Raw genomic sequence first — 27,565 nt, 5'->3', positions numbered from 1 at the left:
GTTTTTGTTCAATTTTATTCTACGATAAAGCAAGGTGCTAATGATCACGTAATCCTTACGATTGTAGAAAATTGCGATAATAATCTGATAATTGCGACAATAACAATCCGAAGTTCAAGCGATGAGGAACCTTCGACGGGCTTAAGTCGTGCAATAAGTCCTATGATTAATGTGTTGTTTTTTGTATTGTTTATTTTTCGCCATTACCTGTGCAGAGCGAAACGATGTGGTAAAAAACACAATAAACCATACGCTCACGAACAGATAAGGAGCAGGAAAAGATTAAAATTAAGATAATCATACCAACTTACCTTATAGGCTACTTAGTATTTATGTGACTCCACAACTTTAGACACCAAACAAGACCTGCTTGTTTTACTTTTAGTTTTAACCAAGTAGGCTATTTGCGGATAATATGACATACAAATGTGTGTTTGTTACTTTATTTCGTTTTGATTGCATGAATGCATAAATTGCCGTCCAAGTTTCGAAGGCCAGAGATGAAAAGACTTGTGATAATAAAGGGATAATATAGTATACAAATCGAATAGAATAAGGAATTCTTATTTTCAGACGTCTGCTTTACGAAACATGACGTCAATGATAGATAACATTGCGTACCGATAACTTTCTGTTTTCCGTTTTAAGTCCTGACATAAATATCGCGCCTGCCTATCTTGCGTGAGTTACGCACAGCTGTTCAATGCATTCATTTTCTACTGAGATCAACCCTATAACATAGACTTCTTTATGCTGTAGCTGTGCCAATGTTTTGTCTAAATGTAATTGTTCAAAGAAACTTCAATATAATCAGTATATACAGTTGTCATTCCTATGTAACCACTGTTGAATTCAATTTGAATAAGCTTTATTAGAATAATAGACAACTTTATTGTCATCTTCACAAGGTAACAAAGACTTCGGTCCTATAATATAGCAGTGGAAAACAAGTCATTATAATATTTATCACTGCTAACTGAAGCTAGTAATCAGACAATAAGCCGTCAAGGTGAACAATTAAATCTGTGGGTGAAAAAAGTTGACAACGACCTCATGAGATTCATATATCATTAACCGCAATAAACATTTCGACAAGTACTTATTGTAGTGAAGTGGGTCAACTTCTTAAGTTCAGGTGTCATACATCCATTTTCCATTACAGACTCAACGTCAAGTTTTTACAAAGACGTCACCTGCATTTTGTTGTTTAAAATACTTAACTTGTGCTTAACGTGAAACTAATACTTAACGTGAAATTTTGGGTTGATTTGCTAACGTGGAAAATTTGACTTTTTATACAAGTATCCAAACTAATTTAAGTTTCAAAAAGAAAATTCCATGATAATTTACTGAATATGTGCAAAAAATTCGTAAGAAGATGGTATTAATTTTTATGCGAACAACATCAAGACGAATATTTATAAGCTTGATAATGCCACTCACTCTGATACCGGTGACATTTTGAGAAAACGTAAACCACTGTGGCATATGCCTTGCCTTCAAACTGTATCTCCACGTCAAAAGTTCCCCCAGTGAGATTTCCAGATAGCATGTTAAGTGGTGGTGAAACTTTACTAATGCAACGCATACAGAAAGGCTGTTCTTTGGAGAAATGGTTAATGCAACAAGTTTTTTGCCGATTTGTTAAGCGCATATATCATGTGGGCTTTTCACGCAGTATTGCAGTATTAGACCTAGTTGAGCTGTAGCCGTGACAGTGCAGTTCGTATGAGTCACACTCAGAGGTAGGCAGTCGTTACTTTGAAAGTACCGTTGGTAACGGTACCAGTACTTGGCAAAAAATGTACCGACTGTTCCGATATTGGGTACTATATCAAAAATGTAGTTCGGTACTTTGTCGGTATCGGTACTTTTTGTGTAAAAGATGTTGCTACAAATGCAATGTTTGCCGCTATTATGCCCCCGGTAAAGGTTACTCAAGATAAAAACATAAGTGACCTTAATTGCTTGCAATTTTACTTAAGATTTCAGTAATTCGGTTGTATAGTACCGCGGTTCTGCCCACCTATGGTCACACTCTTGCAATCACACATGCCTTCATGAAGCCCAACAATGGCAATCAATATCATTATAAGCATGTTTGGCTTTGATAAAAAACAAAAATATTTATATGTGCTACATTTATAGACTCAAAATGGTCTGTGTTTGAGCGGAGGTTCTGTGACAGACCAGAATCGAAAGTGTTACGGTTGCACGCACGAGATTTATAAACGTGCACACCGAAATTTGTCAATTTCACACTTTATTATAATAAATAAACAAATTGTGTATATTTATTTATTAGTCATAATACACAAAACCATGAGTGCAAAGACGCATATTAGGTATGAAGGCATGCACTGAAGCTTTCAATTCTTTGTTTATTTATTATAAATCGGCGCAAGGAAAAAAAATTTAAGCATCCTCGCTGATGAGTCTCGTGTGTTTAGTTGCCAGACTTTCCACTATGGTCTACATAAAAACGTGTGTGTATTGGAACTTTCGCCAAGTTTCAGTCAAACAAAGACTTTCCTCAAACCAATGAGAAAGATTTGATACGATACCTTACCATATTTTAGTCTGTACACAACCATACTATAGCTCTGTAGCTAATGAACTAATATATTCTTCTAATAGTGGTAAGGCTGAGTTATTTGCTTATTTGAAGCTAAAATAAGGAAATATGGTGTTGCTAGAAAATGATGCATTTTTAACTGAATTAACCACTTTGTATCAAAAATGTCGCAATTCTGGAACAGTGTATGTAACTATGAAAAAGTATGATGGAAGAACAAAACCAAAACCAAGGAAAAACAAAATCAACGTAAAAGTGAAGGTGCAACCTTCAGCTACGGGTGAAGGATTATGTCTGATCCGAGCCACAAATGGTAAAAAGAAGCTGAGCACAGTTGTAAATGCAAAAGACATTAATCGCTTTCAAATGGCATACACAAGTGTTCTGAGAGCAAATTTGGACGGGCTTAAAAAGCATGGAAAGAAGAAAGCAAAGACAAAAGTTGCTGAACAGTGATTTGCATGCATTGTGTGGTGACCATCAATTCAGTGATTTTTAGTTGAAAGAGAAAAACGAACCCGCTAGCGACATCTTTATTGTTTTGTTATGCAATGTTACATATTAAACACTTGGCGTTTCTACTGTATTAGGCAGTAAAATAAATTGTGTTGCATTATTTCATGTGAATAATACGCTTTTATCAACCAACTGCCAAATGCTGCTGATTTTTTCATTTCAGCCACATATAAATTAATTTCTTAACCAGCAGAGAAAAAGGTTGCAAGACTTTTGTGTTATTATCAAGATTTAGTTGAAACATGAAATTTGTTGGAAACACAAAATGTGTTTTAATGTATGAGAAAGGGCATTCCTGTATGTTTATTTTATTTATCGGTATGAATTTGATTTGTCTAATAGTCTGGTATGTGCTAAAGAAAGTATTTGAGAATTGAAAGGTTGGTGTTTTGGTTAATGGTAATTGATTGATTATTTGTATTAGAGACTGTATTCTAAAAAATGTGGTTTTTGTATCTTCTATCATGGGTGTCCATGGCAATGCAAATTTTATTTGTCACCTTGGCTATAGGTAAGGATTTATTTATATAGCGTAGGTTTTACATAAGTATGATTAATGAGGGGTGATAGAATCAGAAAAATTACTGGAAATACTTAAGATGCTTTATCATGTACTTTGCGTAACTGAGTTTTCTATGTTTTGCAGCTGCTGCTCTGTATTATCTTGCAGAGATTATAGAAGAGTACACTGTAATGACAAGAAAAATAGTCAGAGTAATGCTTATTGTAAGTACTTTGTAATTTGAAAGCACCACCCACTATGGTGGTGTTGTTGACTCAGTTGGGTGCGTTTGAGTGTTTTTTTTATTAAGTGTATGGTGCTGTACAAATGCATATCATTATTTTATGTGATTGGGGACGGCTTGAAAAAACTTAATCTTCTTAAATCTCAGTATATGTTATGTTTGCCAACAAACATGGTAACAATAATAAAAATCACCTTTGTGGTGAAACAGAAAATTTCTAACCTTTTGTTTTGTTTGTTTGTTAGTTTATTCAGTTTAATGACATGAGCGCGATGCAGTTTTTATTAATGTGTTTGGTTTAAGTTAACTCCATAGGTGTGCTATCATTCCAGGTTTATTGCAGTTGCACTTTTTACAATGACTGCTGTCAGCAGCAAATTATTCTTAGAATTTTTTTGGAATAGAAGTTTTAGAGTAATTTAGCTTCTAGGTGTTTGTGATGCTTTTTTACGTTTCAGTCATCAGTGGTTGTTTACTTCGGACTGTGGATTTTTGAAGGATTTCCATTTACACTGGTTGGAATTGGTCTGTTCACCAATGTTGTAGAGTTCGGTCTTTTACGAACATTTCCATTTATTGAACTAACTTCCCCAAACTTTATTCTTACTGTAGGTAGGTGGAAAACAATTGTGCCATTTGTTTCTTAGACGGTCCAAGCTAGACCTTTAATATAAAGCATTGCTGGAAGTATTTGAAATGTATTTTTGCATTAAGTCATTCTTAACTGGTCACTGTCTTGAGGAATAATTTGTTTTAATTATTTTCCAGTTCTTGTATTTGTCAACCACTACTTCGCGTTTCAGTATTTCAGCGATGTTTATCACTCGTTTACTGAGGTAAGTTTTTTTAATATATTTGGACTTCTGGGGTTTATCCACAGTCCAGTTACGATTGCATAGTAATTAGAGGTAACTAGTATCCAGGAGGCTTGGCTAAGATTTCTGCACTTTTTGGATGCTGCATAAGACTACGGTACATTTGATTTTGATTTGCAGGTGCTATCGTATTTTACCTTGTGCTTATGGCTCATTCCATTCACTTTTTTCATCTCACTGTCAGCGAGTGATAACGTTCTTCCGTCAACAATGCAACCCTTGCTGTCAAAAAGTGATGGTGAGTTTTTTTGTTTGCAGTCTGTGTTGGGCAATATACCAATACCAGTACCCTAGATACATTTTTTACCCAAATACTGGCACAGTTACCAACGTAATAACTGCTCATCCCTGTTTGCAGTAAAGCATTACAAGTTGATAGAATAAAACTGCTATGCCAGTTGGCTATATTGCTTTGATAAAGTTTGATATTTTTGGAAATTTTAGATCACGATGTCTTGTCACATTACATGATCAAAGGAAAGAAAAAGCGCTCTGTTTTGCTGACAGTATTCGAAGGTTGCAAAGACTTGGTAGTTCCTTCAAGGTCAAAAAGGTTTTAGAAAGTTTTAAGAAAACTCTCAGCAAGCATAAAAGTTTGCCGCACTTGCACAAACATTCTTCATACAAATCGTTCGAGCAATTTGACTAAATTTACGATGAAAAATTATTGAAATGAACTTTACAAAAATGGCAATTTATGAATTATTATTAGTCCATTGATGCAGTATGTAAGTGAGGACAAACCTTAAAAAGGTATTTGCGCAAGGTACTATGTCATTACAACTGGTGGTATGAGAACTGGTGGAATTTGTGCAAATAAACATGTTTTGGCCAGACAATATCTGAAAGCACCCAATGGTGTGCTTGTTAACACTGGCTATGTAATTGTTGGTGTTGTTTGCTTTATATCAATTAATCACTACACAGAGGGCTTGGATTTTTAGAAGTTTTTATTTAATAATTTTTATTTATAAATAATCTCTCAACCTGGCTTAAAACACCATGCATTGCATTTGACAAAATATAACCTATGTGTGTTATTTATATCTAACAATGCAAAGTACAAATAAAAGTTTATGAGTTTGAAGTATAATATATCTTAAAACTTACGGATTTGTTAGTGTTGCTGTTTGTTTTTTTAATTTTCATTGAGTGAATGTTAAATTATATGAACGTGTACCTCCTACTTCTGAACCTATACCTTGGTTAAATGCTCAAAGACAGTATGTGACGTGCGATATGATCAACTAACCAAACCTAAGCAGCCTGAAGTTTTTGTTAATACGTTACCAAGCTGTGTGAGTGTTAACTTCGTCATCGAACTTGTAGTTCATCCAAACGCTTATATGGACATGGATAAATGTTGAAGAAATACTTCGTGATATGTTCTAATTAATTAGCTATCCACACTTGGACGACTTGAAGTATTTGTTGAAGTTTGATACATTGTAAAAACCCCTACCTATAATATAGTGATGAAAGGTCTTATCCATCAGGTGACCAACACCTGCTTCGCTCAAGTCTGCATTATGTCTTAGGAAAACGTCATGTGCCCTATTTAATCGATTGCAAGCCGCGACTTAAAAGTTTTTCTTAACATTTTTTGCGGCTTACATTTTTTCGTAACCGAATTTTTATCCGTTTGTGATATTGTCGTAGAGAGGATTTTGCAAAGACTTGCAGTAGCTTATGTTCCAGTGAGATTTAGTGACTTACTGTACCTTTACCTGCCGCTTACGAACACGCGGCGTAAATTAACTTTTAGCACCGTCACACGTGGCATACAATCAAGTAAATACGGTTTTGCCGTTTTTTTTTTGTTCCATACAATAGCTTGGCCTGCTAAACTCTCATGGAATATTTACATTAAAAAAATAAGCAACCAATATGACCCCTTCTAATTTTAGCCTACATTTAGGTGATCCTTTTAACAAAAAGGCTAGCACTATACTTTTGACTCCACACAGTCCATGGCATAAAACAAACGATACAAAAAAATCCATCTCTTCTCGTGCATTCAAAGCAAAACATCTTCATAAGCGAACGTAATGGAGTGATATCACTTTTCAATTACGTCGGATACAACAACAAAGATAAGTGTCATTCGCGTAAGCAACTACAGATCCCGATACCATCACATTCAGATCCTCGTTCCAACGCTCTTCCACGCGCATGGGTTACCGCCGACTGTGGGATAAAAAATAAACTCACAATAGCAAAGATTGCTATACTGCTGCTGGAACAACAACACCCGACGAACTGGACATAATGCACTTCTTTAACCCTATTCTAACTAGGCTTGGCTTCTCCCGCACACTGTCATAGCAAAACGTGGCGTACAGTTGCATTGTTTGCTGTAGAAACTTGAAATTTGGTGACTTTTCCTAAAAAATGTTCAGCTATCTGTCCATGTTTGTTTGATAAAGTTGGATTTTGTAATTTTTAAGATATTGCGATATTTTCATAATTTTTCTCTGCTTTGCTCTGCTCTCCGCATTGAAGCGTATTACTCATTAACGCACCAATAACTCGACTAACTATTCTCTTTCGTTCTCTTCTCGCGGTCAGCTGGTTTTCCGCACAGCGGGGACGCGACGTAACAAGAAGAATTTCTAGAAATGTGTCACTTTTAGAAATACTTAATTTACACTAAATTCACTTTCTTTAGTTTTACAATTAGGATGTATACAGGAAGCCAGATGATTTTTCTACTAACCTGTCAAAATCCGATCAGTTTACGACGTATAGTTTTCTAGTAATTAACGATTGAAAATATGTGTGCGGGGTCGGCCACACCTAGTTTTTTAGTAAACTCGCGAGCCTGGTTAGGATAGGGTTAAAGGGTAATCCATAAACATTGGCGAACCAAACCCTTACATTAAAATACGTTCGGTTCTTCGATCATTACAAAAAAGTGCTGAACATAATGATTAGCATGAAGAACTCTTTGACTGATGAGGGCTAACTTAATTTACCTGTTGAATTATTTATCTGACTCTATTGTTGCGTGCGGTTAAAATACTCTAACCTCTTGTCAACCGAAAGATTTTAATATTACAACAGAAATAGCTCACAAGAAAAGGTTTTGTTATAGGTGCTGTGCACTTTCTCAATATTACGAATAACCAACAACATAAATAATACAACTGCCCATAAGAAGTCTGTTGCATGAGTTGCACCACTCAGGCCGCTAGAAGCACATAGGTCAAGAAAGTTACCACGTATTGATAAGGGTGCTGCAACGCAGTGTTCGATTTCGTACTGTAATCGTTCACTTGATCGCGATAGGTGGAGCCCTTGCTCCATAGAAAACACTACCCAATGTATTTTAATTCACTGTCATCTATTAAATAATTAACTAAACATTTTAGAGAAAAATTTGTTGTAACAAAAAATGCAACCAGGGCCACGTGGATGCGATTAGGAAGATTTCCGCGCAATCTTCAAACAATTAGACATTTTGCAGTAGCCTACACCTGAAGAAGCAAGCTTATGCTTGCGAAAGCTCTTGTGGTAAAATATAAATAAAGTTAACCTTCAAACTGCCAAACTATATCCAAGAAATAGAAGCATCGAAGTTCGTTAAGACTTTCCAACTGGGACTCATCATGACACCGTCACTTGATCGCCGTCTTCGCGGTTGTCTTCGAAGGCAAAGTATGATGCAAAAAAGATTTAAGTGTTAATTATGAATTTAAATTTGTGGCTATTTCACCGTATGTAGTCACGCAACCCGTTGTTAAAGATAGGGGGTTATGCTAGGAAAAAGGCCATGCAAAAAGCTGATTTTAGCTGTGTGATGTTCTATTGCAGTTAGAATTAGATCAAAAGGTAGATTTAGGTTACTAAGATATAAAATTTAAGTTAGATTTACGAGAAACTGTGAAAAATAGCTTCGAACGCACGATTTTTCCGGTAAAATAGTGACAACATTTAAATTTAGGCTAAAAATTTGTCAAGCTACTATACAATTTTCAATACAAAACACCACATGAACTAGACATTAGCTAACAGTAAGTTTTTAATGCAATATGAAAATTTCTGCTTTAGCCATTTTTGCAACAATTTGCTGCAGTAGCTAATATCTGTAAAATACCAACTTATTATGACAATGCTGTTACCGTTCGTCATGAAGGTTGTTAACCACAGAGCCTTCTAAAAAGGAACCGAAAAGTTGCGTAATGTTTCGCAATAAGGAAAGTTAAACTGTAGGGTTGCATGGACCAATTAAACTGTAGCGGTGTAGCCAACAATTGCTGACTGTAGAGCGTTGAAAGACCAAACCCATTAAACTTTGGAGTCAGTTGCCATTACTCATCGGTTTCTTTTCCTGTTTATCACACACCGGTTCCTGTTAGCTGCATTACACAAAAGGTCAAAATTATGTAAAGCGCCTAATTCAAAAAAATTAGCGGACCAAAATTTTCAAAGTTTGGATTACGAAGTTGAGCCTTTTGTTGAAAATATAATAAAATTTGTATAATATAATATAATAATAGAAAATATAATGTATTTGTATTGGATAGTTCCCTTGAACTCGTCAAATATTTGCCCCCCCCCAATTTTCTTTCTGGCTACGCCACTGCTATCAAGCCACTTTTCAAGTTGTGTTCGACACGGTGGGGCGGTGAGCTGTTTTATTTGGGGTAGGCGGCTACACGCGCCGGCTGGTTGAAAACATGGACGGACAAACCTTAAGTTTTATAGTAGGCTGGCAAGTGACTAAATACATGGGAAATGCAGGGCTGTGAATTATTTGTTTTTGGTGTTTTGAGTTTGTAATGGAAAGTAGGTATATGGCACCTGAACTTGGGAGTTTGATCCACTTCACTACAATAAGCACTTGTTGAAATGTTTATTGCGGTTAATGATATGTGAATCTCATAAGGTCGTTGTCAACTTTTTTCACCCACAGATTTAATTGTTCACCTTGACGGCTTATTGTCTGATTACTAGCTTCAGTTAGCAGTGATCAATATTATAATGACTTGTTTTCTACTGCTATAATATATCACCAAAGTCCTTGTGACCTTGTGAAGATGACAATAAAGTTGTCTATCTTGACACAGAACTTATCCAAATAGAATTGAACAACGGTTGCATACGAATGACAACTGTATATACTGATTATATTGAAGTTTCTTTGAACAAGTACATTTAGACAAAACATTGGCACAGCAACAGCATAAAGACGTCCATGTTATAGGGTTGATTGTAGTAGAATGAATGCATTGAACAGCTGTGCATAACTCACGCAAGATAGGCAGGCGCGATATTTATGTCACGACTTAACATGGAAAACAGAAAGTTATCGGTACGCAATGTTATCTATCATTGACGTCATGTTTCGTAAAGCAGACGTCTGAAAAAAAGAATTCTATATTCTGTTTGATTTGTATACTATAATATCCCTTTATTATCACAAGTTTTTTTGAAGTCGAACTAATCAAACCAAAGAAATTATTACGAATGAAGAATTGCATACCAGGTCTTCAACAGAAAAAAATTCATGTTAGTCAATCCAGATTGGCAATATCAGATTTCCCTTCCAATATTACATCTAAAACGAAATATCGATTGCCAACTGGTGTTCTTCATATTGCGGTACTCTTATTTCAAAAGTTTCGGTTTGCACCAACGCCAACGCGCTGTTTCGGTTCTTCTATGTGTTGGCCTTAATTAATCGACTTGTTTGGTCTCAGAACACACCGCTGGGTCTTACGTGGATTAATCGCGTTCGTTTGCAATAAGCAAACATTTGATAAAGCGGCCTGTTCATTCCTTGCACCTGCTCCAACCCAACTACCACTGCAGAAACTATACGTGCTCGTAGGAAAATTTGGAATGGTGGGCAAGATTGTGTCATTTTCTGTTTCCACTAAACGAAGTTGAGTCGCGAGAACGCACCGCCAAGGCTGGTGAATGCTTTCTAATTTAACATACTGCAGGCACTTCATGGCAGAAACTGCTCAACATTACCAACCATTTGTGTCATTTCCAATTACCACAATACCATCGAAATAATACAATTCAGCATTTACCGAAAGTTTGCCAATGTCGATCTGATGTTTTGTATCGTAATGTAGGCCTATGTGTGACATATTGATTTATCTAATCCTAAAAGCTGGCTACTGTTACTGGCAGACGTCTGGTTCGTGAGCAATGGATTTCGATGTTTCGGTTCTTCAAAACATTAATGATTGGTTTCGTAATATAGACTAGTTCCATACAGCCCACGCAATAAACTCGATTGCACTAGATGTCAAGTGTTCCAGGGAGGAACAGAAACTAATAAAAGCGGAACCGGTACTTGCACTTAAAAGTATATTATAGAGTTAAACTGCTTATAAAGTGTCAGCAAAGCGAAAGGTTGTCACAGAAGGTGTGGCTTTGAATTCGATTTGGGTGGAAGAACCTAAGCTAAAGTATAAATCAGCCACTGTTTAATTTAGTATATATCTGAAGGTGATGCGTCTTAGCTAAAGCATTAAGCCCTATTTTCGTTAAATTTGGTGGCAAAAACTAACAATAAAACAAATTCTTTTTATTAGGTACAGTATTTATCTTTCAAAAGCACATCGTTAGCGCTCGACTAATAGACTAAATCTGCAATGAGCAGGCCCAGTACCAAACAGCAACAACTATTTCTACTTAGGAACTTAAAAGAACTGTGTTTCTTGTAATGAAAATGTTTTTGTGCAGCTATTAAAAAGCTACTTTTACTCAATACATTTAACAAGAGGTTTTATACTTTACTTTTCTTTGAGTACCACAACAGCTATGGGTGACATTGGACGTCTAAATCCGACAGGTGCCTCACAAACAAGTGCAAGAGGAGATAACCTTCCCTACAGCGGTTAGTGTACTTGACAATGACATGTGGGCGTACTGATATAATTTAAATTGCTTACTGCCAAACCACCACTCATACAAAAGCTTATATATAGAAATAGGTTGTGGAAATATTGCCGTAAATAGTTGTAACGATTTCATTCTTTACTAACCGTTAACTCTTCATTAACCAACGAAGATCAGACAAAGACCTATACTTTACGGCTACCGACCCTAACGGTTCTCAAACCTTTATTTAACAAAGGTGTGCAGGCATCTCACAAAATGGCTGAAACAGACCTTCCAAGGATGAACCAGTACAAGCCCATTATAACAACAGCAGCTCGCCAATTCAATCAAGACCCGGCTGTCGTAGCTGGTAAGTGCACAGCATTAACAACCTATTAGAATGTAAGCATTGGCGCATTAGATTTTAGGTCTGGTTGCGCTACCAAAGTTGTTGATTTGCAGGTATTATCAGCCGAGAAAGTCGGGCAGGTGCTGGACTCTCATCAGCTGGAACGGGAGATTATGGACACGCGTTCGGTCTTATGCAGGTAAGAGCAATATCTTTGTCAGTCATCGAAGATCGTGACGTAATTTTTTACTGGAATACAGGTTTATCAGATTAGCCGATAGTTAATGCTTTATCTCCTATACTCTGTACAGATTGATAACCAATGGCACACGCCTAGGGGAGGACCTTACTCTCTTGATCATCTTATGCAAGCCACAGAAATCTTAAGCGACATGCATAGTTTGATCAGAGGCAAGTTTCCCAACTGGAATGCTGATCAAGTTTTGCAAGGAGCTCTAGCTGCCTACAACATCGGTCAGCAACGAGTCGACTCCTGGCATAACATCGACGCCCACACCACACACGGCGATTACTCAAATGACGTGATCGCCAGAGCACAGTTCTACCGGCAAAGAGGTTACTAATTTCAGAAGTCTACTTCGGAAACTTTAACGAATTAGATTATGACAGTTGACAAATAACTATAATTCTGAATGTTTGAAGCTAAATTCTGTTAAGTATACAAAGCAATAGATTTGGTTTGAGATATAAAAATCGATACAATCATTGAATGTTATAAGTGTAATCTTTAATAAATGAACAAGAAATTCACTTGAGTTTGATTTTCGACATTATATTTCGTTCTCACTTTTTCCTGTGCACGAACAGGAATTTTCCAGGTTTAATTAGGAAAGTATACTAACTAAAAACTAAGTACACAAACATACTAACTGATAGGGAACTACATTTGTCACGTATTACGCTACCCGTTATTTTACGAAAATCGCTTCAATGCAATTGAAGTAAACACAAGTTATCGTTACGCAATATATAAGTTAAGAAGATACCACCGCAGTCAGTATATAAAGACACTGCAATTGTTGAAAATAGTACCCGACGATATGGATATCGCTTAAGGCTATGACTTGTATTCTTCAAGACGGAAATGCAGGATTGCGACACATTTGATATCATTAACAGTCAACTTTTATAACAATTTGAATGAACACCGGAGTAGTCTGCAATGCTAACGATATTGAAGCAGAATTTCAGAGCTGTTGTTAGTTTGTTCTTTTAAATCAGTAAATTTCAAATATGTTGTTAATTCTTTTAAGATTACTATCGAAATATTGAACAAGAAATTAATAAGAAAACATTAACATCTGCGTGTACGAAATCGGAGCAAAAATTTTGACAAGCATTTAGCTTACATCTATAAACCTATGCATTTTCTTTATATTTATTTAAACTTGTTCAAATAGTCTTAGAATGAAACTAGACACAGTATACAGAAGTCCATGACAACTGACCAACAAACTTATTATGTCGGGACGATATATTCGACGACTGCCCGCTTTAGTTTTTCAAAATAATAATAGTTGGTTTTAGCTGCGTCATGCAATGAATACGATTGCACAAGGCATCAAGTGCACCAAAAAGGTACCGGAGTCACATCGGCGCACATAATTTCCGTGTAAAATTTGAGTGTAAATTGCAGGATGCAGTGGCAGATCTAGAGAGGTACAGAGCAAAGGGAGAAGTGATCATACCCCTACAATCTGGAAGTGTTTCATGGAAGTTATAATGCAAAAAGTTAGTTTCGCTGACTGGCTTTGCAATTTTCCGTCGGTCGCACGTTTTTATAACTGACTGTAGGTGGACAGTACCGGATTACTGTACCACGGTACTTTTTCAGTACCGATACCGGTATCGTCAGTACTTTTAAAAGAAAGTAACGAATCTCTGTACCGAATTAATTTTTTCAAAAATTCCAATTGGTCCCGGTACTCGATACTTTTCACGTGATAATTTCAAAAGTTTAACAAGTATGTTATGCTGGTAGAAAAGCAAGATTATTTTGATGCTTGATGCACTTGAACGAAACAGTCTATATTTGTCGAACTCGTCAAAACTGCTGCTTATCTTGCCATTTTTAATCTTACGCTTTATTGGTTTTTATGGTTACGCATCACATTAATTGCGTGGTCTACACGTATACACAATACAAGCTTTTGCAATTTCAAAATAACTCCCGTTCTATCCATTGTTTGTAGCGGGGCACGCTGAAAACGACTGTAATGACAATGGCGGAAACGGAGAATAGCCATTGACGGTAACAGTGCAACATCAGTGAAATGCTGGGACATAAATATTTTTATTTAATCAGCTACAATTAGCCCCAAACTATATATGCAAATGGACATGATAATGTGGGGATAATTAAAATGCCAGTTATATAGATTATTACAATTTACTATCACGACCGCCACAGTAATAACAAAACCGCACAATAAAATTTCTGATAAACTAATTTTTGATAAATAACTCTATATGACAACAACGCATATGATTTTCTGTAAATTTACATAATTACACCATAAGCAATCTATATAAATAGGCTATAAAAGTTGCCGAAGAAAAACATACAGGCATTCACTATATTCAAAACTGGAGCACATTATTTTGACAAATATCTTGATTATATTCGCTTCGATATTCACCATAGATTCCTTTATGCATATAACAAGTATCAATTATAGTTTATATCCAAACCATAAAGTATGTTTGGTGAAAAGTAAATTTTAAAGAAGAAAAGTATTAAAATCATGATCATATGCAAAATCCGATGTAATTACTGTAAAAAAGTGAAAATAAATAAACCACCTGATTTTAGATATTCATTTCAAGATAAGAAACTAAAATGCTTAGTTAAAAAAACTTTTCCTTGTTTGATAATGATGAGATGTGGAACTTAGCTATGTTCAAAAGAGCAAATCATTGAGAATCATAGTTAGAAACATCCGGTCTTTCCTGAAAAATTGGAAACAATAATTTAGAAGTATGTCAAAATAAGTAAGTATATTAGTAAGTAAATAAAGTAGTAGCAGTAAAGTAAATAAGTAAGTTCACAGTCAAAATAAGTACAAAATAAAATAAGCCACTTCTTATCTCCACAACAAAACATGGTATAACATAGAAACTGTACCAATACTTAGCTAATGCTAAAACTTAATCAGAGTTGATTGATCCATAGTCCATACGCAAACGACTCTGGTCAACCGTATAGTGGTTGATTCAACCTCGTAATGAGGTTTATGTGAGCACAAAAGCCTTAAGTCTTTTAAATAAACTACAGTAGATTCCGATCAGAAATTGGGAGACTTATTTTACTAAATATTGCACTAACACTTTAAAGCTTTATTTTGTCACCATGGAAGGCATGTTTACGAAATTAGTATCAATATATGATGTTATTTCAGTTATTGAGTAGGTAGATAGATACATAACAGCTGTAATTCAATTAGCAGAGTGACGCTCATTATTAAGTAATGTATATTCAAAGCATAACTCCTTTTAAGTAGAATTACAAACTGTTTTAGCGTGGGACAAAACATTCAAACATAACAAATGTCAGAGTATAGGCTTTAATGCAAACCTTGTTATTTAATTATAACAACAGTTTTGTATTTATAGACCTCTTTTAAATATGTTATGGCATGTTACCATTTTCTTTTAACTCGATTTGAAAAGAAATGATTTAAAAGCTTTTCTTCTGGTGGAACAGAAAAGTTTTTACTAAAAATCCATTATGTAAATATTCGAACAACTGTAGTTCATGCACATAACAAGTATTGTTCACATTGAGCTTAAATTAATGTCAGCTGCCAACATTAGCCTTGCCTAAGGTAACAAAAAAGCAACTGCTACAAACCAGAAGTAAACACACTTAACATAAGCTATAACCTACAACTTCTTACAGGTCTTGGCAGACGTTTGATTGCTGTGGAGATAGCTGCTATTCCATCTTTCTTGATCTTGGAGTAACTCAATCTAACTTTTTTTATTTTATGAAGACATTCCACCAAAGCAAAAGCGCCTTGATCCCCCAAGGGGTTTTGCGACACGGTCAAAAATTCCATCTATAAACATATATTCCATCTATAACTTCTTTAATGTATAGGCCAACAGCTTCAAAGAAAACGTATTGGCATGAAGTTTGTCAGTAACAATTTCTATGACAAATTTACATGCGTAATGGTTTAAATGAATAAAAAATAAGCAATTTTAGCAAAATTTTCTTACTGGTGTTGAAAGGCGCCCTATAGCTTCGAATAACGGACTGATATCATTGGATGTGAGGTGGCAACTCATGACATGTAACCTTCTTATTTTGTGAAGACATTGGGACAATGAAGCAATACCTTCTGCACCAAACTCATTGAAGTTTACCCAAAGTTCTTCCAGCTATCAAAATATTAAAATATTTCATGACAATATGACGCTATATGATAGCACATGTCATATAATAATCACTAGAAAATACCAACTTTACAAAACTCCTTAAGAAAGGGTAACCAACAAAACATTCAAAGTATGGTTCAATTTTACAAATGAGTGAGTGGGTGGTGTGTGATGTTTCCTATTCAAGAGAATAATAATGCCAAATATATTGTCAAATCAGAAATACATCAACAGATTGATTCGAATATACATTAATTACTTCAAAAATATTGATTAATCTTTCTAGATGGCCAGTATTTCTCGGAATGATAAAGAGCCTTATTTATTATTCTTGAACTCATGAAAAATCAATTAACATGCAGTTGTATTTCACATAAGTGTGCAGTACATAGAAAGAGATAGATATGATCGTACCGGATGAGGCAAGCTCATAATAGCGCTTGAAAGAGCTTTGATTCCAACTTTGCTTATGCCGCAATTTGCAACATTCAGAGTTTTAATGTTATGCAAACATGTTGACAATGACAAAGCACCGGCATCACCAAGCTTGTTAAAGCCAAGATCAATCTTATCAAGCTGAAAATAGTTAACAGCGCATAAATAAAAACTTTTGCAGTGAAACTTTTATAATTGTGATAAGCGTAAAATAACTTGTCTACAAAAGCAAATTATATATGCAGCACTTTCTGGGTAGTATTATGTTTATTGTTTATGAATTGGTGGAGTGTTTACTAGGTAATGATGCTTTCGTTTACTTACCGGATGTAAGGCCTTACAAATAGAGAGTGACAAAGCTTTAATGCCAATACTTGTGATTCCACATTCTGAAAGATTTGATCCCTTAATGTTGTGAATGCATTTCGACAAATTAACTGCTCCTTCGTCACCAAAGTTGTTTCGGGACAAATTAAGATATTCCACCTTAACCATTTCAGATCAAATAATGTTCCAACTTTATTTAGGAGTGGTCACAAGCAAGAAAAAATTCATAACTTAAATCACCGGTTGTTTTAAAGCAGCAATGGCGTTTGAAATATGTAAGATTGCTTCTTCTTTCAAACCACACTCATTCACATACAGCTTCTTAATGTTATGAATGCATCTTGACAATGATATACCCCCTTCATTACCAAGTTTATTGTCGTAGATGAATACTGTCTCCAACTGCGTGAAAAGAGATATTACCACACTTTGTATTTTGAATTTTAAGTAACTCACAAATGTGTAATGAAACAAAATAGGCCACAACAGAACATGCATTATGCACATTAAAAAACGATTCCAACTACTAAAAAATTATGATATGTGTAAAAATATTGTTGGTCATAAACAAAAGTTTACCACAACTGAATGTGTTCTTACCGGTTTAATAAGATTTTTAATTGCTTCAGATAAAAATGCTGTTCCATTTGCTGTGGTACAACATTCACTGACATTAAGATTCCTGATGTTGCAGATGGATGATGATAAAGCATACGCTCTTTCATCTCCTAACTGATCACGCATTGCTAGCATGTCTAACTAAAAACACAAATGCACCTTACATAGTAAGTTTAAACTGAGGGTCATTTAGTGGTTAAGAAATACTTGTCAAAATACATCCTTAAGACATTTTCAAGCAAACAAAACAAACTTGTCACTATTTATGACATAAGTGACGGCACATGTCGAATGTGAACAATGTCAAAACCATGTGCAAGATGGGGTGTTTGAATCAAGTTTGAATTGCACGTTTCAAGTAAGCAACAAAAATAGGTAAAGTTTGTACATACTCACTTAACCTCCCTTGCAGGTGGTGTATTATACCGGTGTTGCAAACATACCATTTTTTCTGATTTGAGTAAAACCGAATCAATTTGAGTTGTAACTTGAGTCAAGTCGAGTCAATTTTAGTTGAGATTCGAGTCAAATTAAAACTGTGATTATAATTACTGCTATTATACTATGCTTTGCGTTAACTTGGTTGTCAAAATATCGTGGCTGTTTCCGAATTAGCGTGGTGAATATTTTTTCGAAAATTGTAATTTCTTAGAATAATATTTGACTTTGTACCTAAAGCTGCATTTTTTGCCATATGACAGTCACAAGGTAACTTGAGTTAATTTGAGTCAAGAGAAAATATGTCACTATGTGACATATATATGGGTTGCTACTCTTGTGAAGGTAACATCGGTGATAAAGCTGTAAAGTCTAGCAGGGCTTTCCTGCCGCTTCACATTACATATATGATCCACCCAACGAGTCGAACTGTTGTCTAAATTTTCAACTTGCTCTAATGGTTGCAGTGTAGCTGGATGGGTTTCGTGATTATAGTCATCGAGCCTGATTCGTTACCCTGGGGAAAAGTTTTCGATGGAGCTGATAGAAGCCTTGTTCATCTACAAGCGGGAGAAAGAATGGCTTTATCATCGAAAAGACCAGTAGGTTAAATGCCCGCAAGGATGGGAAGATTGTCCAGCAGTGTGGACATCCAATCACAAAACGCCATTTATGAAAGTGTCAATTTGGTGGTTGTGTTTACTGTGATAACAGACAAGTGCGAAGCACTCGGTGGTGGAGTAGACATGAGCAAGAGCTGCTGTAGGCGGTAAGCTCTCGAGTCTCCTTTGGTTTTCTGAGACTTTAAGCATGGTCCACAGCAGCTAGAATTGTTACACCAAGTTTGCGTATGAATGGGACATCTTAATTATGATATCAACCAACGTGAATTAATAATTTATAAGTCAAGTTAATCAACAGCAAAAGAACTGTGTGGTGTACAGTCAGACCCCTTTAGTTCGAACTCTAAACAACCGGAATCTCCACTATCTGACACAAAACTGCAGGGAGTGAATTTCTTCTCATGCATTTTACCCTTTTAATCCGGAAACTCTGCCGTACGGCTCCAACACAGTAGTTTCGGAACAGATGTAATAGACAGTACATCAATATAAAAAAATCCGATAAACAGATGGTGAGGTGTGCAGTGAAAAAGATTGGTTGTGAATGCAAGTTTTTGTGCGTTTGTAGATGACGAAAACAATAGCCAATTATCTACACACAATGAAAGCAGCAATCTCACTCATAGGACTTGTCTAATAGGCTTGAATTTCAAGTACCTTGAGCCTGCAGTCACAGTTCAATAGTATGGTCCGACATGAAAAATTTCGCCCTGCTATAGTTTTGATTGTGATTATCCGGATACCTTGCTAAACCGACATTTTGTGACGAAACATAGTAGTCCCAATTAACGAGGTCTGACTGTTTTATAATTACTAATTTCGTAAACATGATGTCCAATGAACTTGGGTATTGTTGTTTCCTAATGGCTATTTTCAACTTAAAGTTGAAACCGGTAAAAGGCGGAAAAGATTGCCACCATCATAATTTCGACATTAGACAACAATGACCTAACCATGCTCAGCAATTTGTACAAAAATAAGAACAACTTATGTGAAATGAATCGGCTAAGCCTATCTTTGGTTTATGGGTACAGCTTGAATCTTACGTGAAATTTCCAATGCGATTCCAGCTGCGATTTGAGTATGATATTGCGGTTAAATATCACAGATTACCGAACCTTTAACCAATTCACATACCTGTTTGGACAAACTCTTGATTCCCTGAGATAATATTTCATATCCACGTGTTGACATTTCCGATTTACCCATGAAAAATACTTTTACATTTCCAAGGCATTTAGTTAGGCACTGAACTTCATTATCATAAAACTTTCTGCCGTTGATGCTAAAATGATCCATCTAAAAATCATAAGACATCAAATTTATATGCAAAACTGGATATTTGATATGTGGTAAATGTTAATGATCACTCAAACATATGCACCACCCATATGATTTCGAAGTTAAAAGAACTTGAAGACAGTTTTCATGAAAAATCTCTGTAGTAAAAAGCAAACTCTCTTATTAACAAAATTCTTCATCAAACTGATAGCATATATAGAAAAGTATCTCCACGGAAATAGTAAACTAAACAGATAATATACTGTATCTTCATTTCTCACAAAAATTGGGTTAATAACATGGCTATCGCTAATCATCATGACATGAATAAAACTTATTAACTTTCCACAAGTAGTTATCAACATTACTAACTTTCCAATTCATTATTGACTTATTAGTTATTACTAACATATAAAAAGATCAAATCTATAGCTGAAAAACTCCTACTGGTTCTGTCAGTAGTTCAATTGCATTTGACAAAAACTCAATTCCAGCAAAGGAAATGCCAACGTCATCCAAACTCAGTGTTTTTATATTGTGAATACATGTTGACAAATCTCTTGCTTTACTGTCTTCCAAACGGATATCACTCAGACGTAACTCATCCATCTACAGTAAAAAAAATTGCGCATCATTTTAATTAATAATTCTTATGGCATCTATGGTAGAGTTTATAGTTTTAAAAACTTTAAATTATTTTATCATAACTGAGTATCATTTTCAAAAGCGTTCACCATAAACGATTATGTGTTACCTGCTTTCTCATGCTCATCTTAACATATTTTTCAGCATAAAAACCATGTATGATGCTAACAAATATTTAACTTAATTTATCTCACAAATGTGCTTACTGGGGCTTCCAGACGCCCAATGCTTTGTCCCAGTTTAGACATTTGCTGCTGAGTAATGACACACTTAGATATCGAAATAGTTCTTATTATAGGCAAACATCTGCACATCGCTTCCATATCCATATCTGAAATATTGCTTTCAGGAATGTCTACTCTTTCAATCTGAAAATGTAACAAAAACAAAAATTTCATCAAAGCATGTAAACTAACTAACAAAAATTTCACTAAACATGTAAGCTAACGATCCAATACATAAAAATATTAGTTCAAACATGAAAAATCCAATACGTAAAAATATTATGCAAACAGCTCTGTTATAAATTAATATTTAAATCATATGTTGTAAGTTAATATGAAATCAAAATGTGCATATACATATTAGCACCGATATGCCAGGTAACATGTGACTTACATGAATCTTACCTTAATGTTTGTGTTTTGTTGCATTGTTGTAGCCATCTCATGAAAAATACGATGACAGCTACCCTCTAAATACGTAGCATTTAGCGACACAGTCAACACCCAGTAGTCATTGTTTGAGCGAAGATGGTAATGAAAATTTGAAATATCACTCGGCAGAACGGCATTGAAAAGTGAAAGTTGTTTGGGCAAAACAAAAGACACAGCATTATTGAAATCATGTAAATTTGCTTCTTTCAGCCATCCACAAATGCTTAAATAGTCGGAAGAATTTCTACCACTGTGAAAGCAAATGGGTGTAAATTGAAGCAAAAACTCTTTCAACATGTCTTTTTTTTGAAAGAAACTACCACCATCATTGAGAGAGAAAATTCTTCTTAAACGTTCTGATGTTTCTTCAGCACAAAAGCCATAAACAAATTTTGCAACAACTTCAAATCTATTTTCACCCAGTTTGGTTACCCAAAGTTGAAATTCTCTGGTTGTCATGAAAAAAATCATCTTTACTGCAACAAAGAACTCCATCCAGATCAGGTGCGCAAAATAGCTCCTCTTGTCACCATCTAGAATCTTCACCCCAACTCGCAATTTGCTATGAAAGTTTACAGAAGTATTTAGGAAGGAATGCAAGGTGTTAGTGCTGATTTTCACTTCTGCTAAATCGTCTTCACTGAAGACAATCTTTTGTTTCTGGAAACCATTCCAGGCTAAATCTGCAAGCTTAGAGACTTCACTTTCATGACCACGCATGTGTTCGGACCTCACAAATCCATCCAGAGCAAATGCCATGATGCTAGTCATCGATTTCAAGCTGGCTTCTTCACCCTCAATGATGCATGAGTGGATGCAATGCATGGTTAAAATGCAATTTACTGGCACATAACAATACGCTGAGATATCAGGATTGTCATCCAAATACTGGATAACTTGGCCACTTCTTTCACCACAAATTTTCTGGCATAGTTCTTTCTGGGAGGCTTCACTTAATCCTAAGACAGTGACAAGAAAACGTGGAATGTAATTATGATGCAGCTCATAAAACTGCCTTGGCCTTGAAGTGAAAAGTTTCTTGGCTCGTGGTAGCAGCCTACCACACATAATATTCTTGATGAAGGTTTCAGCAGTTGCTTGCCCTGTTAGATAAATATTTGATGCCCAATGTTTCGGTTTTGTGATAATGGCTTCGTCAAAGCCGTCAAAAATCAGAACAACGTCATCACACTGGTTCAGACGTTTCAGTAATTTTTTATCTGATGCATCATGGTGCTCCCAATCACATAAACTGCTTGTCATAAGAAACTGAAAAAAATTGCATTTTGTTGTGAAATCGACATCACGAAAGGCAATGTGGAAAATATATTTTGCCTGAACATCCATGTCTCCTTCAAGAATGGCTTTTACCAGAAGCTTTGTTAAAGTAGATTTGCCAATACCAGCTTGTCCAATGACTCCAACAATGTTGCCATAAGTTTGAATATATTTCTCATGATCATGACCCATTACTGAACCAAACTTTTGGGTGGCTTCTTGCGATGCAGAAAACTTTGCAGCTACAAAGAGTTGGTTTGGATTAAGGCTGTTACTGGACACATGACTGGAGTGAGGATTGTTCACAAAAAATCTCGATAAGAAATCTATTCTTCGATGGAAGTGACCTAAATCCTGTAAAGCGACAACATGGAGAGGTAGTCGCGATATCTCAAGGGAAACTGCTTCAATATTTTGATTGAGGTCAACTGGCATTTCCAAGGGACCATAAGCAAGAATTTTGGCCCTGTCTTTTAGAGTTTCTTCCAATTTATGATCTGTTGAATCAAAGAACAAAAATTCAATGGTGAAAATGAAGTATACAAACTGTTTACAGAAACACTTCAAATAATGAAAAACAACAAACAAACCAAAGTATGTGTTTGTGTTTGATCATCCCATCAACTTCCTTACACAATAATCACAAATAAACTCGCTATCTCTCACTCCTTTGAGATATTTTGAATTCACATAAACCGCATTTCATTTGTACAAATTTGAACAACAACGTCCAGCCCCGGTCCGCTGGCAGTTAAGTCGTACCCAGGCCAAACTGGATAGTAAAAGTTTGATGAAATGAGAGTTGGCGTCGGTGGTTAATTGGCGAAGTTGGGCTTTGCTGTCACCCCACACACCATTTATGGTCCGCCCAATTAGCTGCAAAGAAGTTTGAGCCCTTGATTTGTTCTAGCAACTTAAATGGGGCTGGTAAATATTAGTGTCTTGATTTTAGTCGTTGGGCTTGCATATTTGCAGAAGCTGACAGCTTTGACTGGAGCAGGTGGGATGGCTCCATTGCCGGACAAGCGAAAGAATGAGTGACGTTGACAGCAAAAGGTCCGAAATGACAGAAAGACACAGGCAAACCGTTGAAGCAAACTTTAAGGTCATGTTTTGCTTCTTTGTTTTTAAGGTGAAAAGCTATTGATATTGTTTTGGTTTTGCTGAGTTTCAATCACCATTTATGGAGGTAAGACGACAAGGTAGTCATGTCCTGGAAAAAGGTCCCTTCTACTGTTTCCTTACCGAGTACACAAGTTTGACAGATTATGGGTAATTGGGTATAGATGTTAAAAATAAAGGGTACAATCCTTTTGGGATGCCGTTCTTGTTCTAGCCTGTTTCGCTGACCATGACTGGTGGTGAAGGTAAAGCCCTGGTTGTAAACAAGCTCCATAATCATATGGACCATGTGCCTGTTGGGAGCAGACAGAGCAGCTTGCAGGGAAAGCCGCGATGCCCTAATGTGATGTAGATAGCTGTAAGGTCTAGAACAGTGCTTCTCAAACCGGGCCACTTGGCTCACTAAAGGGGGAATTTTTAATTCCAGGGAGGAAATTTTCTCTAGAGGAATTGGGGAGGAAAAACTGTATATGAAAAAAACTTTAATTTTATTTGTAACAGAAAAATCTTCTCGAAGAGGTTGTTTAGATGTCTACAATAGTGCGCGAGGACAAGCTACTTAATTGCAGTGACTGACGTTATAAACGTGTCTGTTTGGTTCATAATGGCTATTGTTTTCTCTTTATTGTTAGTAAGGTACTTATAGAACTAACTAGTAAGCTAGTGATGAAAAAAAGAGGAACACACGATATTTGCGGAGACCTTCGAGCAAAACTCACACGCTTTTCTCCTCGATTTTCTTTATTAACTTCCCAACATGAGGCTAACGATTCTCACTAACAATGAGCAACGATTTGTTTGTAAATTTGTTTGGTTATTTTGTAAGAGCGTTCTTTTGCAATTTTGAATTTTATTCTTGAGATAAATCTTCAAAAGACATCATCCAGGGACAATATTCAGGTAGTGTAAAATTTTGGAAATTATTTTTTTGTGATTGTTTGGGGGAGGGGGGGGATTGACGGTGTTTTGGTTGGTAAGGGAGGAATCGGAAAAAAACTTTGAGAACCACTGGTCTAGAAGTACAGCACCAACCTGTTCTTTAGTCTCGAAGATTTTGTTGCGCTCATTGCCAACATACTAACGGCTAATTGTTACGCAAAATAAGGAATAGAACTGAGATCTATCCATTGACAGTATACTAATTATGTAGATTACCTTTCTCTGCATTTAATACGACAATGAGTGACAAAAAACAATATAAATAAACTAAGACCATCTCAACCCATCCGTAAATTCAGACAATACCCAAAGTTGAAGTTGACTAAAATTTCACAATACAACAGTAGAAAGTTCTCTGAGGTTGTTCGTTATGTTAGTTGATTCCATGCCAAGCCGCAATGTGTACATAAAATGATAGTTTCATGTCACCATGTTTATAAGTTACTAGCCATGTGAAATACAGCTTATCTGTATTCTATTTCATATGTACAATTTAGTCCAATTTCACTTTCAGATTTATCACAAGCTTGGATATCAACTAATTTTGCCGGTGCATGTGATATTTTAGCCTTAACTTTAAAAATCCAACTAAATTGGCTTGCTCAAATATACTATGATTGTTAACTTAATTCGACCGATTTAAGACTTCATCAGTTCTCGTCACAACAAATTATATTTCTTTCAATGTTTGCTATGTAGTCTTGAAAATCATGAAATTTAGACCAGTTTAATGCAGTTTACCTCCCCTAGCTGAAATTACAGAGTTAAACTGAAAGCTGAAATCTTAATGAAATTTTTCTCACAATTCATCTTGTCTGTTTAATAGCGTAACTCTAAACACACATAATTTTGCAGGTCCAGTTTTGGGCTGCAATATTTTGGTAGTGTGAAGGTATCAAATTATGTAAATCGACCGTCAGGTGGTGATCATTAGAATAATGCAGATAACATTGTTGAAAAATAGGTAATTTAAAAATTCTCAAAATAAGTCAAAAATAATATGCAACTTTGTAACCTAAAGAGCTTCATAACAAAAGTAAACAATATTGGATTCAGCTTATCATTACAAGTCTTTAACTAATCTCCTTAGACCAGACCGAAACAATTCATAATTATTTTTAAGGACAAGTGCACACTATTACAAGCAAAAAGAATCTTTATATACTATAAATAATAAATCAACTTTTTCTGTAGCAATAGCATACATACAACTAAAAGTTTATAACACATGTTATGGCTGATAGCAGATAATTAACGTGCTAGTTCGTAAAAAGTAAATAATCTATGAGGTATTGTCAAAACTTATCTAGTAACAGCAAGACTATTTGATGCAAATGTGGTTTGCATTATGACTAAGTACAATGTACTAGCATTCATCTATCTATCAAACTATAGTATGATATCATAAACTGCAAACTATCGCAAGCATTTTATGGACTCACATAGTTCTTCATCATTCACAGAGCTCGGCAATTGACTTGGTTCATTGGGCTGAACACTTGTAGTTTGTTCCATGTGATAATGAGTGGTACGATTGTCATGGTAATGCACAGTGCGCTGATCCTCGGTATGAAGCGGGCCTTGAATGTGTTGATCAATACGAACACTGCGATGGTCTTGCAAATGGTATTCAGTTCTTTGTTGCCTCTGATCTTTATTGTTATGAAAAATAGAAATACTAAAAATGGAATTTGTCTAATCATCCCAGCCCTGTATAAAATGTTGGTCCAGCACTTCAAATAAAACATTAGTTAACCAGCGTATTGGTTAAATTTGTTTTTTTTTTCCAGTGAATTTATACAATCTTTGAAGTTAAGTAGATATGTCTGCTTACCTGTATGATGATACGTATCTCCAATGTGGACAGAACTTTGCTGTATGTTTATGGAATCTGTCAAGAAGACAAATAGGCTTATTTACTCAATATTTTAGATTTAGTAACTTAACAGTAGTAGGATAATAATGATGCCTTTGCATGATTTTATTGCAATTATAATATTTGTATTTCAATGGTATAATTAATACATTAATACTATAATTGTAAACATTGCCGCCACAAAGCAGTGTATTATTTCCAGTCTATTACAAATTCACTGAAGAAGCTGATCACTACTTACTTTGACTATCATCATTGCTGTTGTTGGCAGATGTACTTGGGATATTATTTGCCTGGAAAAATATATAAAGTGTGATCATTAATCATTGGGTCCAAGTGCAATATGGCTCTTTTCATAAAGTACACTGCGTAGCATCAAATAAATATTTTGTTATATTTAGTAAAACTGATATGCTGCAAAATAAACTAATTTTTCTGAAACATTAACCCTGCAGTTGCTAACAGTTAAACTCCATTTTTATGCATTTATGTTTCATCTTTTTGATGAAAATTACCACTAATAGCAACTACCAACAGATGGCTTAGTAGTTAGGGATTTTGAAAATTATTACACTGTAACAAGTATATATATTAGTAAGAGTTGTTGTAATAGGTAATAAAGAAATTTTCTTGATGTATATGAAATAAAAATATACACAGAAAAAGACTTCATTTTAAACTGACATTGATATAATATCGATACAACCGAGCAGCAGAAATAAATCCAGCTAATCACAAGCATGGTGTCAAGGCTCAAAACAACTCAACTCTTCTCACCTCCATTTCCAAGCTGTGATAGGCTCACTTAAAAAGTCCACTTGTGCTATCTATGAGTTTTACCTTTCAAATTTTAATCATATTTCGCGCATAAAAGCCATTGTTAACACCTGCACCAATAAAAGAAAAACAAGCGTTGAAAGTTGTAAAGCGACACGAATATCTATTACAAACGTTTTTTGTGTTGAAGCAATGATGTTTTACTCCATGAAATTGCACATGAGCTCCACTGATGCCCAATGATTAAT

The 27,565-nt window shown here is 35.4% G+C and overlaps 4 protein-coding genes across 4 annotated transcripts; 3 read left to right on the top strand and 1 right to left on the bottom strand.

Moving 5' to 3' along the window:
- The first annotated feature begins 2,639 nt into the window (after window positions 1-2,639).
- Window positions 2,640-3,518, top strand: LOC143450338 (signal recognition particle 14 kDa protein-like). The gene has a single exon (XM_076950846.1). The coding sequence runs from the start codon at window positions 2,684-2,686 to the stop codon at window positions 3,029-3,031; it is 348 nt and encodes a 115-aa protein (XP_076806961.1). The 5' UTR covers window positions 2,640-2,683; the 3' UTR covers window positions 3,032-3,518.
- On the top strand, window positions 3,462-5,995 carry LOC143450337 (protein TEX261-like). Its single transcript, XM_076950845.1, has 6 exons — window positions 3,462-3,602; window positions 3,738-3,817; window positions 4,296-4,449; window positions 4,606-4,673; window positions 4,833-4,950; window positions 5,157-5,995. The coding sequence occupies exons 1-6, from the start codon at window positions 3,533-3,535 to the stop codon at window positions 5,270-5,272; spliced, it is 606 nt and encodes a 201-aa protein (XP_076806960.1). The 5' UTR covers window positions 3,462-3,532; the 3' UTR covers window positions 5,273-5,995.
- A 5,102-nt stretch (window positions 5,996-11,097) lies between these two features.
- Window positions 11,098-12,672, top strand: LOC143450339 (lysozyme g-like). The gene is made up of 4 exons (XM_076950847.1): window positions 11,098-11,568; window positions 11,809-11,922; window positions 12,015-12,100; window positions 12,213-12,672. Exons 1-4 carry the CDS (start codon window positions 11,493-11,495, stop codon window positions 12,483-12,485), a joined length of 549 nt encoding a protein of 182 aa, XP_076806962.1. The 5' UTR covers window positions 11,098-11,492; the 3' UTR covers window positions 12,486-12,672.
- Window positions 12,673-13,803: 1,131 nt separating this feature from the next.
- On the bottom strand, window positions 13,804-27,429 carry LOC143449861 (NACHT, LRR and PYD domains-containing protein 12-like). The gene is made up of 15 exons (XM_076950188.1): window positions 27,318-27,429; window positions 26,782-26,833; window positions 26,499-26,555; window positions 26,107-26,316; window positions 21,299-23,100; window positions 20,876-21,037; window positions 20,472-20,633; window positions 19,881-20,042; window positions 17,665-17,823; window positions 17,305-17,466; window positions 17,062-17,223; window positions 16,717-16,878; window positions 16,144-16,305; window positions 15,819-15,980; window positions 13,804-14,871 (listed from the first exon to the last, which is right to left on the bottom strand). Exons 1-15 carry the CDS (start codon window positions 27,321-27,323, stop codon window positions 14,836-14,838), a joined length of 3,618 nt encoding a protein of 1,205 aa, XP_076806303.1. The 5' UTR covers window positions 27,324-27,429; the 3' UTR covers window positions 13,804-14,835.
- Between the last annotated feature and the right edge of the window lie 136 nt (window positions 27,430-27,565).

Source organism: Clavelina lepadiformis, chromosome 3 (genome assembly GCF_947623445.1).
Source record: "Clavelina lepadiformis chromosome 3, kaClaLepa1.1, whole genome shotgun sequence".
In the NCBI taxonomy this organism is placed as follows: Eukaryota; Metazoa; Chordata; class Ascidiacea; order Aplousobranchia; family Clavelinidae; genus Clavelina; species Clavelina lepadiformis.
The sequence above is the reverse complement of the archived record's forward strand: the minus strand, read 5'-3'. Positions and strand labels throughout refer to the sequence as shown.